A 17066-nucleotide genomic window follows, 5' to 3' on the forward strand; every position below is an offset into this window, starting at 1 on the left:
TTTAATGTTTACCCATTTCACATCTTGGCTAAAAGGTCTGCAAAGCAAACACCGGTGTCCTCGGCTCCCACTAGGAGTCTACCACTACTATCCTAAATCACTGAGTGGAGCATAGGGTGTGTGTGTGTGTGTGTGTGTGTGTGTGTGTGTGTGTGTGTGTGTGTGTGTAGTTCTGCTATAGTATTTCTTGACTTATTGCTGTGAACAATTGTTTCTCATTTCCAGCAGCATAGTTCTTAACAACAGCCCTTTACCCTCTTTTAATTCAATTTTTCTAATCTGTTGTCAACCAGGAAAACCCAAGTTGTTTGAATTGTGTGCTCACATACAGAGGTGAGTTTTTTCCTGCCATTGAAGTATGGGAGACATAAAGGTTCATTGTCATAACTTAGAATGCAAGATTCATTTATCTTTTTTTCATGGTATCAAGTATTCTGAGTGGCATGAGAAAAAAGATAATGTGCTGTCCATTTGCTCAGAGGATGTGAGTGAATCTTGGTAGCTCAGCTTTTGGAACTGCTTCTCTGTTGAGAGGATTCATGAACAGGCTGACACTTAGTACATGATGGGCTTCTACTCTCCCACATTCCCTGAGCGCAGAAACCACAATGAAGGACAGAATGAGGCACCAGCACTGGCCTTGGTATGAGCCCAGTAGCGATGGCAACAAGATTAGTATACAACAAGCGGAGCACATTGTGCTGTTCAGGATATAACAGTACGTACAGAAAGGCTGCCCTAAGCTCTGTCCCACCAAGCTATCTCGGCAGGTTTCAGCCAGCAGACCACTTCTGGTCCCCTCCCATTTTCTAACCTCGGGTCTTCAGATCTCCCAGTAATCCTGTTATAAACCCATAATTTCCGTTAAATTGTTTATCAACTTAAGTAAACCAATCAAAATTTGCCAAAAGCTCTGAGTAGAGCAGGTCCATAGTTGCTTATTTTCCTATCTAAATCATACTTCATTTTGAAGGACTCTCTACTCATACACTGAATCATGTTCATCATCTCATCCTTATTAACACAATTATTCAGAGTAAGTGAAGAACTGTTTTAATGCTATTATAGCCCTTTCTATTTACTGTTATTGCCTACATTAATTACTTTTCTGTTGTTGCGATAAAACACCCTGAACAAAAGCAATTCACGGAAGAAAGTTGATTTGGACTTATGGTTCCAGAGGGATTCGAACCCACTGTGTCAGGGAGGCATGGCAGGAAGTGGCAGGCAATATGATGAGGACAGGAAGCTGAGAGAGTACATCCTCCACAACAAACCCTAAACAGAATGAGAGAGAACTGGAGATGGGGTGAGATTACAAACTCTCAACGTCCCCCCCCACACACACACACACACTCATTGCCATATCTCCTCCAGCAAAACCCCACCTCTTAAACCACCCCAAACAGCACCACTATCTTGGAACTGAGTGTGCAAACACATGACCCTATGGGGAGCATTTTTTTTCTCATTCAAACTACCATACTACCTAAGGATTTCAGAACCTAGAAAGGCCTTTACATTTTTTTTTCAATAAGCAACCTGTGTTAGTTACTTTTCTTGTACCCATAACAGAATAAATAACTAAACAATTGAAGAGAGGAAGGGCTTATTTAGGCTTAGAGCTTCTGTCATTTTGATCCACCATGGCAGAGAATGCACAGCACAGTTGATGGCTGCAGGAGGGTGTATGGAGTCTTGTCCCCTGTCATGAGAGCAGTAGACAGAACACAGACAACAGGCCATAACACGGAATGAGTACCACCTTCAAAGGCCTGTCCTTAGTGATCTTTCTACTCATCAAGCCCCAACATTAAATTAAAGATTTTCTAGACATCCGAATGACACCCATTAAGCCCAAACATTTAGTAGACTTCAAAACTTGATCACAAGCTAGGGACCAATCATTCAAAACACAAGCATATGGATGGAGATTTCAGATTCAAATCATAACATACATGATAGTAAAAGATTTCCAGAAGTATTCCTAAGGCACTGTCAGTTCAGAGGAACAGACATTATGATGACCTTGGTGGTACGAAGTTCATGACAAGTATGTTTAGATAAAAGGGGGCAATTAGGTAATATTACACTGCTTCCTAAAACAAGTTATTGTAAATTTGACTTAAGTGTTTGTGTACCTGTAAGGAAATTTCCCAGAAGTTTGGAAGAATAGACAGGCAACATTTATGCAATATTAACATGAAATGTGTTTATTCAATTACTTTACTGTGCACAGAGCTGGTCAGTCTTTCCCTGTGGCCTGAACTGTTGATTGTGTCTATTCTATCATGAGTATAACTATCAGAGACTTGAGAAAGATGGACATTCAAAACGCTGGAACAAACACAGGGGTGAGAAATAGAAAAACAAGAATATCTCTTTCCTAGAGGACATTCCCAGTTCCTGTCTCCGACTTTTCTAAATACTCAATTCCATTTTAGATACACTCACCTCCAGTTCCTCTCTTGAGTTTATGTACTCGTAAACTCCTTGTTGGTTTTAGTTATCTATGAATTACAATTTTTGGCTTATGCAGAAACAAGCCAATATTTAGTGTATTTAATAATATTATACATCCTTAGCAAGATGGGCTCTGTGGGAAAAGGTGCTTGATCTCAAGACTGATGGCTTGAGATCAATCTTTTGGTCCTACTTAACAGAAGGAAAGTACCTATTCAGTAAGCTACCTTCTGCTCTCTACACATGCATGCTGGACACGCACACACAGCCTCCTCACATATAGATAGATAGATAGATAGATAGATAGATAGATAGATAGATAGATAGATAGATAGATAGATGATAGATAGATATAATACACATGATTATATTTTACAATAAAATATATTACAATAAAATAATTGTTGCAATATGTTTTATACTGAAAATCTGCACTGTATTTATTTGGGTTGGGTGGGAAAAACAAATCTTCTAAATTTTAAGTTTGTTCCATGGGATAGTAGAATGATTTTTCCTATATTTAGCAAGAAGTGGCAAGAGTCGATCATTTAAAACCTGGTTTTGAATCATTTCATTTATGTTTCTCACACTCCAAGGGAATTATAACTGGCTGCCTATTCCCTTCTTCAAAGTGAAAATGCCCTAACAATGTCTGCATTTGGGTTTTCTAAGTTTAGGACAGAGGATAATTTGCTTTTATAAAAGCATATCCAGGAACACACATGGTGCTACTCTATTGCTAATTCAGGCTAAAGACCTATGATGGGCTTACTATCTTGAGAAGTCAATATTATTAAATAATGAATATAAAACAGGATAAAATTAGGAGAGGAAAAGAAGATAGTAAACCTATGAGATTTTTTTTCTAGAAAATAGAACCCACAAAATTGTTATAAGAGAGATTTGCAGAATAATCACCCGTATCATCTTGTTAAAATGAAAAACGGTCCATGTCAGTCACATGGGTTTTAATCCATAGCTGTTGGACCTCTAGCTTTTCAGGCTACAGTCAAGCATCATGGTCAGAAGCATATACTGGAGCAAGCAGCTCACATCCTGGCAACCCAGAAGTAGACATTGATGGAGTTCCTGTTTTTTTTAATCCATGTCCTGCCACTTAGATTAACTTCTCATTCCATACTTTAAAGTGCTGAGACTTTTACATCCTTGAAGAGATGGTAGTAAGCTATAAACTATGGCAGAGGAGGAGAAGGAAGAGAAGAAACAAAGGACATTCAACTTTTATAGGGTAAACATCTAAGAAAAACATTTGCTCCGTCACAGATAAAAGTAAATTCAACACACAGTCAAGATTAACAAGATTCTAATTGCATACATATAAGCATTTAAACAATGAGAAAAAATATATAATAAGTGACCCGAGAAACATATTTAAAACATGTAGGTCATGCCAGTATGAAACAGCTTAACTGGAACATTTTCTTATGGACTTGGCACTATATAACGAAAAGATATAATCTACTAGAATGGTGAGACTGATCTGAATCCCATTCTTGCCTTGTGCTTACTAGCTGTCTGCACTTAGACAAACCTGAATTCTCTCAACCAACTGTGCCCACTGCTCCCACTTGGATTTGAAGAGTCTCCCAAACACCTGTTGGGTACAGGCTTGGTCCCATTTTCTTTATATAGTAAAAATTCTTGAGAGGTAGAGCCTAGGGAGGTTTTAGCATATTGGGATCATGCCCTTGCAGGAGGGCAGTCCCTTCTCCTGTTTCACATCCGGCATAAAGTGAGCAGCTTTACCTCACAATGTTTTCCCATTCTCCACCATGATGTGCTGACCCTCAGAGACCCAAAGCAACATGGCCAACCTCTTGATGACTTAAACCTCCAATCTGTGAGTCAATTAAACAAACATTTTCTCTTCACCTCAGATATCTACCATACTAGAGGAAAGCTAAAACACCCATCTACCAGACCAAGCTCTTGATAGAATCCAAGGATGTGGAAATTGACTTCTGATCCATTAAAAAAAAAGTAGGTAATGTAAATAGATGGTGTAATGAGTACTGCCACCTAAGGAGAGTGTTTTACACTCCATGTGACTTAGTTTGCAGAACCATGGGCATGAATTTTATACAGCCACAAATGATTTTTCAACATGGCCAAATGGATCTTATCGGTTGGTGGCCAGGTAATATATCATCATTGATGTGTGGATTGGTGTTCAGAAATCTATTAAATTTGGTGACATTGCTAAACGTTTCTTGAGCTGCTTTTCCACACAGAAATTGAGGTGTGGAATATCTAATGCAGACCTTACCTCATGGGGTTAGAAATAAAGTGAATTAGCATGTATGAACGTGCTTCATTAAAAAAATACACAATTTTCCAAATAGGTGTCAGGTGATGGGAGAAGGTTTCTAAGGTGCATATTTGAGATTGTCGTAAAGGAGAAATCCTGGCAGCTGTAAAGCAAAAATAAAACTTTTAATTTAGAAATATGAAATAATGGATTATTTTTATCAAAAACTTACTTTCTTCTACTTTGGGTGGCATGCATAGTGCTCTCATTGCAACGTGTTTAGAAGGTTGTAAGGAGACTGATCAAAAAATACATTAAACAGATTTGGAAGGGGTGGGTATAAAGTTAGATTTTCTGAGTCATGAAAACATCAAATAGCGCTTCCTGAAAGGTGTAACTTTATTTAAAACTCAGCTGCTGCATTTGCTACCATGGTGCAGACACCTCTGAATCAACCATCTATGTTGACAAATTGTTATGCTGACAAATTCTCACATCTACTGAAAGTTTCGATTTTGTAAACAAGTAAGTGGGTTCTTGATGATCCAGCTCATATCCTGGACTGGAACTTTGGGAACTAGAATCTTGGCTTGAGTGACCATGTATTATTCATTTCTCACATTAGAAAAGCAGAATCAAATATTTATCACCAAATCAGAAAGCCACTGGAAGCATGAATGTAATATTGTATCTAAGATCTTGCCTCAAGCTTGGGAAACACAAACAATGCCTGCCGGGCTCCATTGGCTTGAGTCCCTGAGAGAGAATGGAAATATGTGTTTGTTTGGCTTTCTTCATAACACTAGGAACTTTAAAACTACCCCCACACCCACCAAGAGCACAAACACAGAACAGTCAGAATATTTGATGTACACAGACATGAGTGAACCTGTAGGCACACATGTTGGGTCAAAACCAGTCATATAAGCTCTGACCCTGGGATATCCCACGGTAGTCCCTATCACACATGCAAAAGAAATGGACATGTGGCACAGCCTAAGTCTGGGTGAAAATCACCAGCTATCACATAAAGGAAGTAGGTGAGTTATGTCTGTATATTGTGGACTGCAACAAGGAAAGCTCCAGTCGTCACAGGAAGACACATGAACTTTAAAACAGAGTACAAAGGGCATATGTCTAAAAGGCTTGACATCCTTCTCCACAGATACTTGCTCAGTCATGTTCATTGCTGCTCTAGTCACAATAGGCAGGAAATGAAAACAACCTAACCTTCTTTCAACAGATGAACGGATAATGAATACGTGGTGCACATGCACAATAGAATACTCTTCAGGTGTAAGGGAAAATGAAGTCATAGAATTTTCAGGTAAATGGATGAGTGGATCTAGAAAAGGTTATATTGACTGAAGTAACCCAGACCCAGAAAGACAGAAGTCACACGGACTTGCTCATCTGTGATCCCCAGCTCTGAATCTTCAGGTGTGAGTATACAATATGGAGTGACCCGAGAAACCAGGAAAGTAGAAAGGAGCCATTAGGGGTGGTCTTGAGAGGGGAACATCATGATACAAGTGATACAGAACAGAGAAGGGGCTCCAACTGGAGAAGGTTGAGGGAGGCCAATGCAGAAGAAGAAAGAGTGATGTGGGTTGGTTGATAAAGCCTCAAGGAATCATATTATTTTACATTTACCTAAAATTATACATAATACATATGTTTGTATATACATATATATCATCTGTATGTGTATATGCATCATCAAGGAAGATATGCTACTTGGGCTGACAATGCTCTCCATAATAATCATGTACTTACAAAAAAAATCTCAGTACCAGGCACAAGAAACCTCCTTTCTTTGCTCAGGATAATCCAAGTGACTCCCAAACCAATATAGATGATTGTTGTTGCCTTTGGTTGCCTCTCAGAGATTGAAGAAAGCCCCTGTTGCTGAAGACCCCACACACAATGGTACAGGACTTGTATTATTTAAGAGGGATCTACTGAAAGCTTCCTCCCCGCAATCTACTTCCATGGTACCAAAAAATACTACCAAGCTGCCAAAGGAGGAAGGCAATCACTAGTACTACCCAGCTGCAGTGCCTATGAACTGCAACAAAGACCAGCATGGCAATATTAATCCCTAAATGTAAAGTAACAGGCCCTCACATGTTGGCAGTAACCAACAGCTGTATAATTCGACTTAGGTCTACTCAACAGGAGGGAAATCATGTCTGGTAGTAGAAACCTAGCCACCTTCCCAGGGATAGTGAAGTCATGTGTCTTAGAAGAGAAATCTACTACCACCATTTTGATAGACCAGCATAATTTCTAAGTACATTCTGAGTCTTATCCTTATACCCAAAGATAATTGTAGCTACCTCCCTGATGAAAGAAGCTCGTCTCTTCAGCAAATGGCAGCCATAACAAAAATCCACAACTAGACGCAAAGCAGTGTTAACGTTGTGGGGAGCCCAGCCCCAGTGAATACACCTGCATCACAGCTCTTGCGTTTATGGCTCAGGGAATGTCATGCAAGAGGGGTGGAAAGGTTGTTAGAGCCACAATACCAGAAAATCTTCTAGAAATGGATGCCTAAATGAGACCAGAGGCAATGGCAACACCAATAGACATGCTCACAGGACAAGAAAGGGGGGGAATGTCATGGGGTCCCACCTAGACAAAGAGTTACTGGCAACTAATGACTGCGGAGAGGAGAATCAGTCTCTCCCAGGGATAAGGCCAATACAAAACGGTCAGCCCTGAAACCATACACACCCATATACACAGGCAAGAAAAATGAACTCAGTGGGCTGTATTCAAATATTTATGCACGCTTACACATACATATATATGCAGCAATAATGAGAAAAAAAAGCTATCAGTTTGAGAAGACAGGCATGGAAGAAGTTGGAGCAAAGCACTTGAGAGAAGCTGAAGGGGGGAAATGGAAGGGGAAGCTATGTAGTTATATTTTATTTTTAAATGTATATAACATAAAAGTAAATAAATAACAACTTTAAAGATGGCGTACAGGGGACAATAATGTCTAAGACAGGATGCCAGACTGGAGATAGGACATGCTAGGTGAAGACCCTTAACGCAGTATAATTAAATGAGATACGAATTAAAGTTTACGACAGTGTGCACCATGCAGGCGGCGCTCACTATAGCACCAGGTATTAGTTTAGTGGAATGACGATTTATTTCAGGGTCATTAACTTTTGTATCAAGGAGGACAGAGTCTATGAGCAAACGACTCTTTCCAGTCCAGTGGATGGATGGGACCTAACAGTGATCTGACCTTCTCACAGGTCAGTATTATAAAGGGCTGGAGTGAGTGAGAGCAGAAAAGGAACTGTCTCATCAGCGTGGTCTTGGACCCATGTATCATGACTTCTTTTTCTTTCCATTTCTAGATACTTTAAATTCTCCTGTCTGCTTCTGGAATGGTATTCATTTCCCTGTGGAGTCAGGAAGTAAGAAGTCAGAAGAGTGTAGACCTGTGTGATCATCTTGAAAACAGGAGGGACAGCCTGCCTTCTGCATCTGTCCATGAGGTCTGGGCAGCCACTGTCCAGGTCGTTAAAATCTCAGCCAGGGCCAGACTCGGGCAGGTAGAAAACGGATTTACTATGTTGCAGCAGTCTTTGAGAAGAGCATTAATACCTTTATGCTATTAATGTATTATATTTATTTTATTTATTAATTTATTAGCCAGGTATTCTGGCTCTACTATAGATTAATTATATGACCTTGTATTAGTAATTTCTGTTTTTTTCAGCCTCTTTCTCTCATGTGAAAAAATGGAATAACACTTCTAATATTTACTGAAGAAGACAAAATGTTAAAACATTTTAAACAAAGACAAAAATTAAATAACCTCCAAAATCTGGACTTTATGCAGTGATCAATCAGTAATATAATTCCTCAAGCTGGGAAATTATAGGAATTAACACTAAAATCTCACCATGATGGCTAGCCTCTCTTTTGTGCCATCTGCATGCTGAGAAATTAGTCTTTGTTTTCAGACTGCTAAAAAGAGATAGATTGGGAGACCGTAGGAAGGGGTGGGGGTGGGGCGAGGGTAGGTGATTCTGTATATTTAAGCAGACGCCTGCCCACTCCTCAAAAGATGTTCAGTTCTAACTCCAGCCAAGGTGGTGATGTAGAAACCGCACTGCCAACAGTGACAAAGCTCTCCTCTGCAGACCAAATCTGCAGTGACTCGGGCAGATGCTGAACTTCAGTCTGTCTAGAAGTTAATTAGGTTACAAAGGCTGCCAAAAATCCCAAAGTCATTCAAAGAAAATTCAACAACACAGAAGACAGATCTGAAACAAAGGTCAGAAGATGCAAACACTAATCTTGATTCTAAGAACAGAGACGTAAATAAGGGGGGTGGGGGGTCTGGTAGGTGACAATCTGTAAACTTCTTATCCGTGTTTTATAACAACTAGGAGATGGGGCTTAACGTGGTCCTGGCTCCTTTCCTGTCTGTTGTAGATATGTCTCCACAGGGGCTGGAGCAGAGGCCAACACTCTGTTCGTTACATGTTCCAGAATTCTCAGTACATAACCAAGGGACACGGAGGGGAGGGTGAGAATCTCTGGACGCAGTTCCCGATTGAGCATCTTCCCACTTGGAAACCGTGATTCTGGAGAGATCATTCGCCACAGTGAATTAATCGAATAGATGGCTGGGTTACAGTCAGGGCTTCTTCGTGGGTTCCTTAAAATGATCACACAGTAGCCAGAGATGTCTGTTCCAGGCTCTCAGGAGTAGTTGGAGCCTTAAAAACCTAGAGACCCATTTCCTCCAAAGAGGTTACCCCAGAATATGTGTTGGGTGTGGGGTGCTCTAAGCCTATAAACAGCACTTCACTGCCACCAGCAGGACCCAGAGGAAGTGCAGGCGCTGGGGATGCCAGAGGATGCCTAGTATATGAGTCTTCAGGTGAGAAGCTAAACTTGTCATGGAGCAAACGTCGTTTGTTGTGTTGTTTTGTTTTGTTGAGACAGGACTTCACACCTTAGTTCAGGCTGGCCTGTCCTGGCAGTAGCAACAATCCTACTGCCTCAGTTTCGAAGAGCTGGCAATCACAAACATGAGCCACCACGCCCAGCTAAGCTCTGCACCCACCCACCCATCCATCCTCTCCCCAGTCTCCGGAGAGTGGGGGGGTTCCTCTCGCAAAGACTGGTGCTCCTGCCCCAAACTCAGAATGAGAGACTTGAAGCCCAGATTCCAACCCAGGCTCCAAATACTCCCTTCTCTCCTGCATTCCCACCCTACCCCCCACAGAATCACACTTATTTCCTCTCTGGGCTTTGCAGGGTTTCAAAGGCGGCAGCAGTTTTACAACTGGACTGACTTATCTGCATCCCATACCACTTGGGACCGTGCAAAGTGCAGCTGCCACCCTTACCCCTGGATGCACAGTCTGGGGCTGGCTGGAAGGGTCGCCTCAAGTGAAGCCGACCCAGGCTCTGGCACTGACTTGGTTAAGCAGCTTAAGTGGAAAGATCCCACAACCTCAGGCCCATTTTTGATACCGGGACCCCAAACTGTGGCCGCCCTGCACTTGGCGGGTGGTCTCCCTCTCGGTCGTAGCTTCCAGTGGGGCCAAAGCTCACACTCTCTGCGCGGGGCTCCCCACGTCCTGCAAGCCACCTGGTTCCTGAGCCCACAGGAGGGCGAACAGCCAGGGAAGGCATCTCAGCGGGAACAGGAAGGCTCCCCGGGGTCCTTTAGAGAACTAGAGAGAACTGCCCGCAGAGATTTGCTCCCAGAAAGGGTCCGCGACCACGCGGGGAGGACCACGTGAGCGTCGTGGCTTAGCTATAAAAATCCCCTGATTCGCACGAGCGTGGGGAGAGAGCGCAGAGGCGAGACACGGCCTCCCACGCCACGAGAGGCAGGGCGACTGTGACCCTCCTTCCTCAATGCCCGGAGCTCTGACGCTCCAGCCCTTCGTGGGGTGTCGAGGCGCGCTGAACTTTGGGGACTTGGCAAAGGCGTGCAGACGCCCGCGCGACTGGATTCCCGCAAACGCTCAGGGCTTGTTTGACCTTTAGGAGAGTTGGAGGGGGGGATAGCAGGAATCTCGGGCAGATCGATCTCCTGTCCTTCACTGAGGGAGCAGCCAGGAGTTCTGGACCGTGTCCTCGGAGGAAGCCGGGAGGGCCCCCGAGCTGCCCCCCAGCCCGCGCATCCACACCGCAGCCGCCCCGTGAGCCGCGTTAATTCTGCGCTACGGGAGAGGCGAGTCCAGATCGACTCCCGCCGCCTTCTCCTAAACTTTGACCTGCTCGGGTCGCCCGCCGGGTCCCCGCGGAGGGCGCGCGCGGGCGGGGACATGGCTACGAGCTCCAAGAGCCGAATGGGCTCTTCCCAGCGCAACCAGGCGCCGCCCGCGTAGCATCCTCTACGCTGACCTCTCGCGCTGCGGCGCCGAGCCCTGGGCAAGAGCCAAGGCAGTCCTCAGAGGTGCAGGAGGCGACGGCAACCCCAGGACCCGAGGGTCCCTATGGCCACCGCCCGCGGGCGGCTCCTGAGCGCAACGGAGCTTGCGGGCTGCGCCCGGGGCTCCGAGCGGTTCTGAGCTGCGGCGCGGGCCGACCTCGCCCTCCTCGCGGGGCCGCGGAGGTTCAGGGAGCGGAGGAACAGAGGTGGTGGTGGCAGCTGATCCTCCCACAGGGCGATGTGGCCGGCCGGCGCGGGCACCAAGCTGCCCTGTCCCCGGGACTCCGCGCTCCGGCGGGCGGCGTTCTCCGGGAACCTCACCGCCCTGCCTTCTCACCTCGTCCCCGCTGGCCGCAGCGTCAGGGTCTTCATCAGCGCCAACCCTGAAGGTAAGTCCCTTGACCCTGTTTGTCCGTGGGTCGATCCTCGGATCGGTAAGGGGCCGAAAGTGTGTGGGGCCTCACAGCCGGGTGCCCTCTACGCTCCCTGCCTCCCGCTGCAGCCCGGAACGCGTGGGAATTTCATTCCAATCACTTATTTTTCTTTAACTCATCCGCTTCCCTGTTGACTTCTAGGACACACTTGTCAAATTAAGAGGTAGCCGAGGCATTGTTAGTAGGCGCTTTCTAGAGGATCCGTTCTGCCTCTTCCACTCAAAACCTTTGCCTTTCTTCTATGGGTTTCCTTCGCCTGATAATCACAAACGGTAGCCGAATAGGGGCTACCTGCTGCCATATGTTCTCACCCAGGCAGCAAGCCTGTTCCTTGGATCACAGGTCTTGCAGGTAGGAAGGTGGGTGGAAGTTGAGGGAACACAGACTCTTGGCGGTCCCAGGACAGAGTGGCACTCACCCCAGCATAGAATTAGTCCTGGAACGTTCAGATGAGCTCAACTCTGCTGGGTCTCCTGGGTGGAGTTCCTGCTCCGGTCACGCACCTGCTAGGTGCTCCATGGAAACTTGTTGGTTTGGGGCTTTTACAGTTACCATGACAGAAGGAGTCTTCAGTTCTTAAGGTTAATTTTCCTTCCCAGTGGGTGGTGGGAAAAGGGAAGATGGATTTAACAAATTGGGTAAGACTTTAGGGGGGAAAGAGGGTGGCCTTAAGAAGAGGTTTTTTAAGTTTATATAAGACTGGTGTACTCTTACAAGCCTTGGGCTTAATTTAAAAAACAATAATAATAATAAAGTTTACACTGAACAGTTTGTTCCGTTAAACATTCAAGGCTCTGGTTGCCTGTAAATACACTCTAAGAAGACAGAAAAAGTAACTTTCTGGAAACAACCACTTCTAGAGGGGAGGGGTGCATTATTGTAAATTTCTGGTCAATCTTTTGTGGTACAATGGAATGAGGAAAGAATCAGATAAATACCACACCGTCATTAACAGGAGAGTTCTACCCTCGGAGGGAGGGGGGCCTGACTGCCCTTCCCTGAATTTACAACTCACTTTCACAGAACCTAATAAAGGGTGCTTTGAGAGAGAACTGGCGACATTAAAAATCATTCTGTATCAGGTGTGCCACCCAGGACTTCGACATGAAATCTGAATCAAATAATCATAAATGGGGAGCTTCATTAAAGTTAGGGTTCGAGACATCTGCAAGTCCCAGCAATAATGTCTGAAGGAATTGTATTAGACAGTGTTTAGTCTCGAATTTTTCAATTATCCAAGACTTTCTCCAATGCCACGTGAATTGTTCGCCCTGCGGTGGAACCCACTAGAGCATTGCCTTGTCCTTTGAGCGAACTGCTTCTAAAATACCACCCTGGGTGTTCTGTGAATGTTATCAGTGGGCAATTTGTTTCTTGCTTTAAATATGCGTTTTCTAGGATTGCATGATAATGAGCTGATGTTATCAGCTTACTGTGGAAATGGAAGCAAGATTACTCTCATTTTTGTTACACCCTTGAGTGTGCATTACTCTCCAAACCCTCAACTTAGTGGCACTGAAAACTTTAACACACACACCGAAGCACAGCTTTGAAAGCAAACACAAGGGAGGCATCAGCCATGCCTCTTGGTCACTGATTTTGCTGGATGGCTTCCAGGCTGATCTTAAAGGACCAGAAATGGGAAGATTGCTTGAGAAGCAGGACTTTGAATTTTATCCAGACCGAAGAGCCAAGGGCATATTGAAAATAGGCAGAGATGGGCATTTTTAATGCTCTCAACCTGAAGCCTTAAAACTCTGGGAAGTGCTCCATCCAAGGAGGCAGCACTTTACCGTAGCATCTTTATGGATTCAATTTAGAAAGCAAATGCTTGTGTTTTGGTACCATCCAGTATTAGATTCTTGGACAGTACTAGAGATGAAGAGCCTTTCCACTGTCAAATAAAGACAAAGGACATTATCTCATTATTTCCTTTACAAGCAGAAACCCAATTTGCATTCTGAATAAAAGCTGTTTTGTGTTGAAGCCACAATAGTTTTGTTTCCTTCCGTTTTGTTTTGTTTTGAGAAACCCAACAAGACTCTTGCTGGGGTGATTGTTTTTAGCAGGTACTGCTTTACAAAGCTTGTGTGGAATTGGAATTTCCCCAGTCACAATGACGGCAATATGTGTCTTCAGAATGAGTCATTAGTTTCCCATGCATTAGCTCATGCAATTTTGAGCTCATCCTCCAATGCTTCTGAGAGTGGTAAGCAAAGGGATTCTTCCTATTCTACAGGTGAGACAACTCAGGCTTTGTGCTATGAAGTACTTTTCTGGATCCATACAACAGAGAGTAACAGGCAGATCCCATAGAAAACTCAAAATACCTATTTTGCTGCTCTTTGCAAATCTAGGCAGCATCCAGATCCCTGTTAATGCCTCATATCTGCATGGCCAAATATGATGGGTAAGTGCTGTCCAGAATCTTCTAGCTCCAAGAATATGAACAACTAAAAGGGAACCCAACCGCCCCAATCCACTTGTCCCCACTGAGAGATAATCATGGGACGTAGAAGAGAATCTCAGAGCATATTGAACTGTAATGGACTTGTACTTCTTCAAAAGTCTATCCACATCTGACCTGTCTTTACTATATGGACGACGATGGATGCTTATCAGGGGAGGCAATCGTGTCACTTAAATGGATGGACTTCACTTAGTCTCACTCCCATTCGTCTATGCCATCTTTCTAAATCCCTGGAAGTTTCCTAATCATGTAACTGCTGTCTCTCTGCCAGAACAACTTTTATACTTCTTTGGAAACATGCCCCCAACTGGATCAGGCCCTCTGGATAAGTGAGACAGTTGATTAGCTTGAACTGTTTGGGAGGCTCCCAGGCAGTGGGACCGGGGACCTGTCCTTAGTGCTTGAGCTGGCTTTTTGGAGCCTGGGGCCTGTGCAGGGACACTTTTGCTCAGCCTGGGTGAAGGGAGGAGGGGAATGGACCTGCCTGGACTGAATCTACCACGCTAAGCTGAATCCCCAGGGGAGTCCTTGCCCTGAAGGAGATGGAAATGAGGGGTGGATTGTGGGGTGGGTGGGAGGAGGGTGAACAAGGGAATCCATGGCTGATATGTAAAATTAAAATAAATTATAAAATTAAAAATAATTTAAAAAAACATGTACAAAATTGGAAAGGAAAGGATCTTTCATGGGTCTCCCCAGTTATTAGTATGAAAGAGCTTTCATATCCCATGCACCCATTCTGAACCAGTTTAGCATAAAGTAAGTTTTAATCTTCATTCAGACAAGAGAGAAAATGTTGCCTTTGTTATTGGCAAAGGTTGATGCAGGCCTTTAACTCATGACCTCCTGGATTAAATGTGAGTTGGTAATCTCTCCTGTTTGGGGGGAGGAAATGAGCATTTCCTATTAAATATGTGGGTTCTGGGCTAGCAGCAATGCCATGTATGTGTCTATAAGAACTCACATCTTCACTTTAGTAAATGTTGTGCAGAGCTTTCCTAAATGCCAGAAATGTCTATTTGCTCTGGTAACATTAGTCATGGGTGATGGTTGAGTACTAAACAGTGTGACTAAGAATCTAGATTTTATTCATTTTAATAAATTTAATGATACAAACATGACTATCATTTAGTGAATCTAATTATATATGCATGTGGCTACTAAGTCAGTGGTTCTCAACCTGTGGGTCACACCCCCTTTGAGGGTCACATATCAGATATCCTGAATATCAGATATTTACATTATGATTCAAAACAATAACATAATTACAGTTATGAAGTAGCAATGAGATAATTTTATGGTTGGGATCACCACAGCATGAGGAGCTGTGTTAAAGGTCTCAGCATTAGTGAGGTTGAGAACCACTGCTCTAAGTAGATAAAGACAATAAGTAGCTTCATGTTAAATAAACTTTTAGTACTGACTTGTGGTCATTTTGGGCTATGCAATCACTCAAACTAGGAACAGTCTGTTGTTCACTAAGGTTTGAGATTTTGTACTTTATTGAACAATGTAGTTTAAAGTATGCATATTGAGTTTCCCAAAATCAAATTCACAACGACACAGAGTTCCCAACTCCCAGATGAGGAACAAATAATTGTGCCTCTTGTCAAGGACAGAGTTGACCCTTTTCAGACCTAAAATATGGATGAGAGCAGGAATTACAGCTTTCCTGGAAATATTAAAAGGAGTTTCTGGGCTCCTGTGCTTACATTTTTCTCCCAAACAAAGCCACCCAATGAGGACAGAGTAAGTTATAGCATTGTGTGTCCAGGGCTACTATGCTAGTACACCTCACTTCACATGTGAAAAGAAATTTAGAACAAAGAAGAAATCATCAACATTCATTACTGTACACTTCCACTTAGATCTTCAAAGTGGTCATCTTTGAGTATTGTGTACTCATACCTAGCTTTGATGGCCAAATAATGCAAGAAATCCACAGGAGTCTGCTTGAGGAGTATAGGAAATTTACTAGGATATAAACTGAGGAAATACACTCATGAGTACAGAACCAAGTAGGCAGCTGAAGTCATCCTCTAATCTGAAGGGGAGCAAATCCACCCAGCAGTTCAATCACACCAGGAAGCAGGGAGCAGGGAGAAGGGACCTCGTGACTCCTCTCCCTTTCTTTTTAAGATGTCATGTGTAATTGCAAGAAGCACCACCTCCTTTGGGCTATATAGCCCAAGGTCATGGGTGGAGCAAATACCACTACAGTCCAATATTCAGACCATTCCCATTTACTTTTCTTCGGTCAGTGTGATTTTATAGCTTCCCAGACTCTTCTTCACGGCTTAAGACTCTCAGTTGGAAATTTTGTTCTCCATTTTGATAAAGGCACAGAAAAAATGACATCCTGCCTCATGTACGCGCAGTGTCTGCAACCACTGGCCACTTTCATTAGTTTGCATTTCTACCTCAAACAAAGAAAGATCTGGACCAAGATTCAGATGAGACCTGCAAGAATTCTTCACTACTTTTATTCTTACCTTTCTAATATCCTATCTCATGGCTCCCTTTTTTACTGTCTTTGTGCATTGACAAGAAAAAAACTGTAGCAAAAAGCGTATGTCCACATGTGCATCTATATACATACAGACATCTTGATACCCCAAGAATACCTTTAAAAATAAAAAATAAAGAATATTAAATGAGAATATGCCAATTGTGCTACTTCATGATAAGCATACACAGGGCATTCATAATACACAGACACTAGAAGTCTACTGGTTGTGTCTCCTTGGTCCTTAAGCAGACATTATTGGGGAAAGGGGGAGTATTAGTTACTAATAGACTTAGTAGGCTTATGAGCCAAGCTTTCTGGGTTTGAATTTCTAATTTGCTGTTTAATAAACTATTTCTGAGCAACTCCTTTGTTTTGAACATTTAAAGAACTTTATTGGCGATTTAGTTTTCATCTTTTTTTTCTTTAGTTGTATTTTTTATTAAGAAATTTTCTATTCATTTTACATACCAACCACAGATCCTTCTCTCCTCCCTCCT

At 43.2% G+C, this 17066-nt stretch overlaps 1 protein-coding gene across 1 annotated transcript in view; it reads left to right on the top strand.

Annotated features, from left to right (window-relative positions):
* Positions 1-2225: 2225 nt before the first annotated feature.
* Positions 2226-17066, top strand: part of Nwd2 (NACHT and WD repeat domain containing 2) — a 161164-nt gene continuing 146323 nt past the window's right edge. Inside the window, exon 1 of the mRNA XM_052734969.1 lies at positions 2226-11545. Within this exon, the coding sequence (XP_052590929.1) occupies positions 11395-11545 (151 nt within the window). The 5' untranslated portion in view covers positions 2226-11394. The remainder of the gene's footprint in view (positions 11546-17066) is intronic.

The sequence above is a fragment of the Peromyscus californicus genome, unplaced genomic scaffold (genome assembly GCF_007827085.1).
Source record: "Peromyscus californicus insignis strain IS unplaced genomic scaffold, ASM782708v3 Scaffold_13__1_contigs__length_99412109, whole genome shotgun sequence".
Classification (NCBI taxonomy): Eukaryota; Metazoa; Chordata; class Mammalia; order Rodentia; family Cricetidae; genus Peromyscus; species Peromyscus californicus.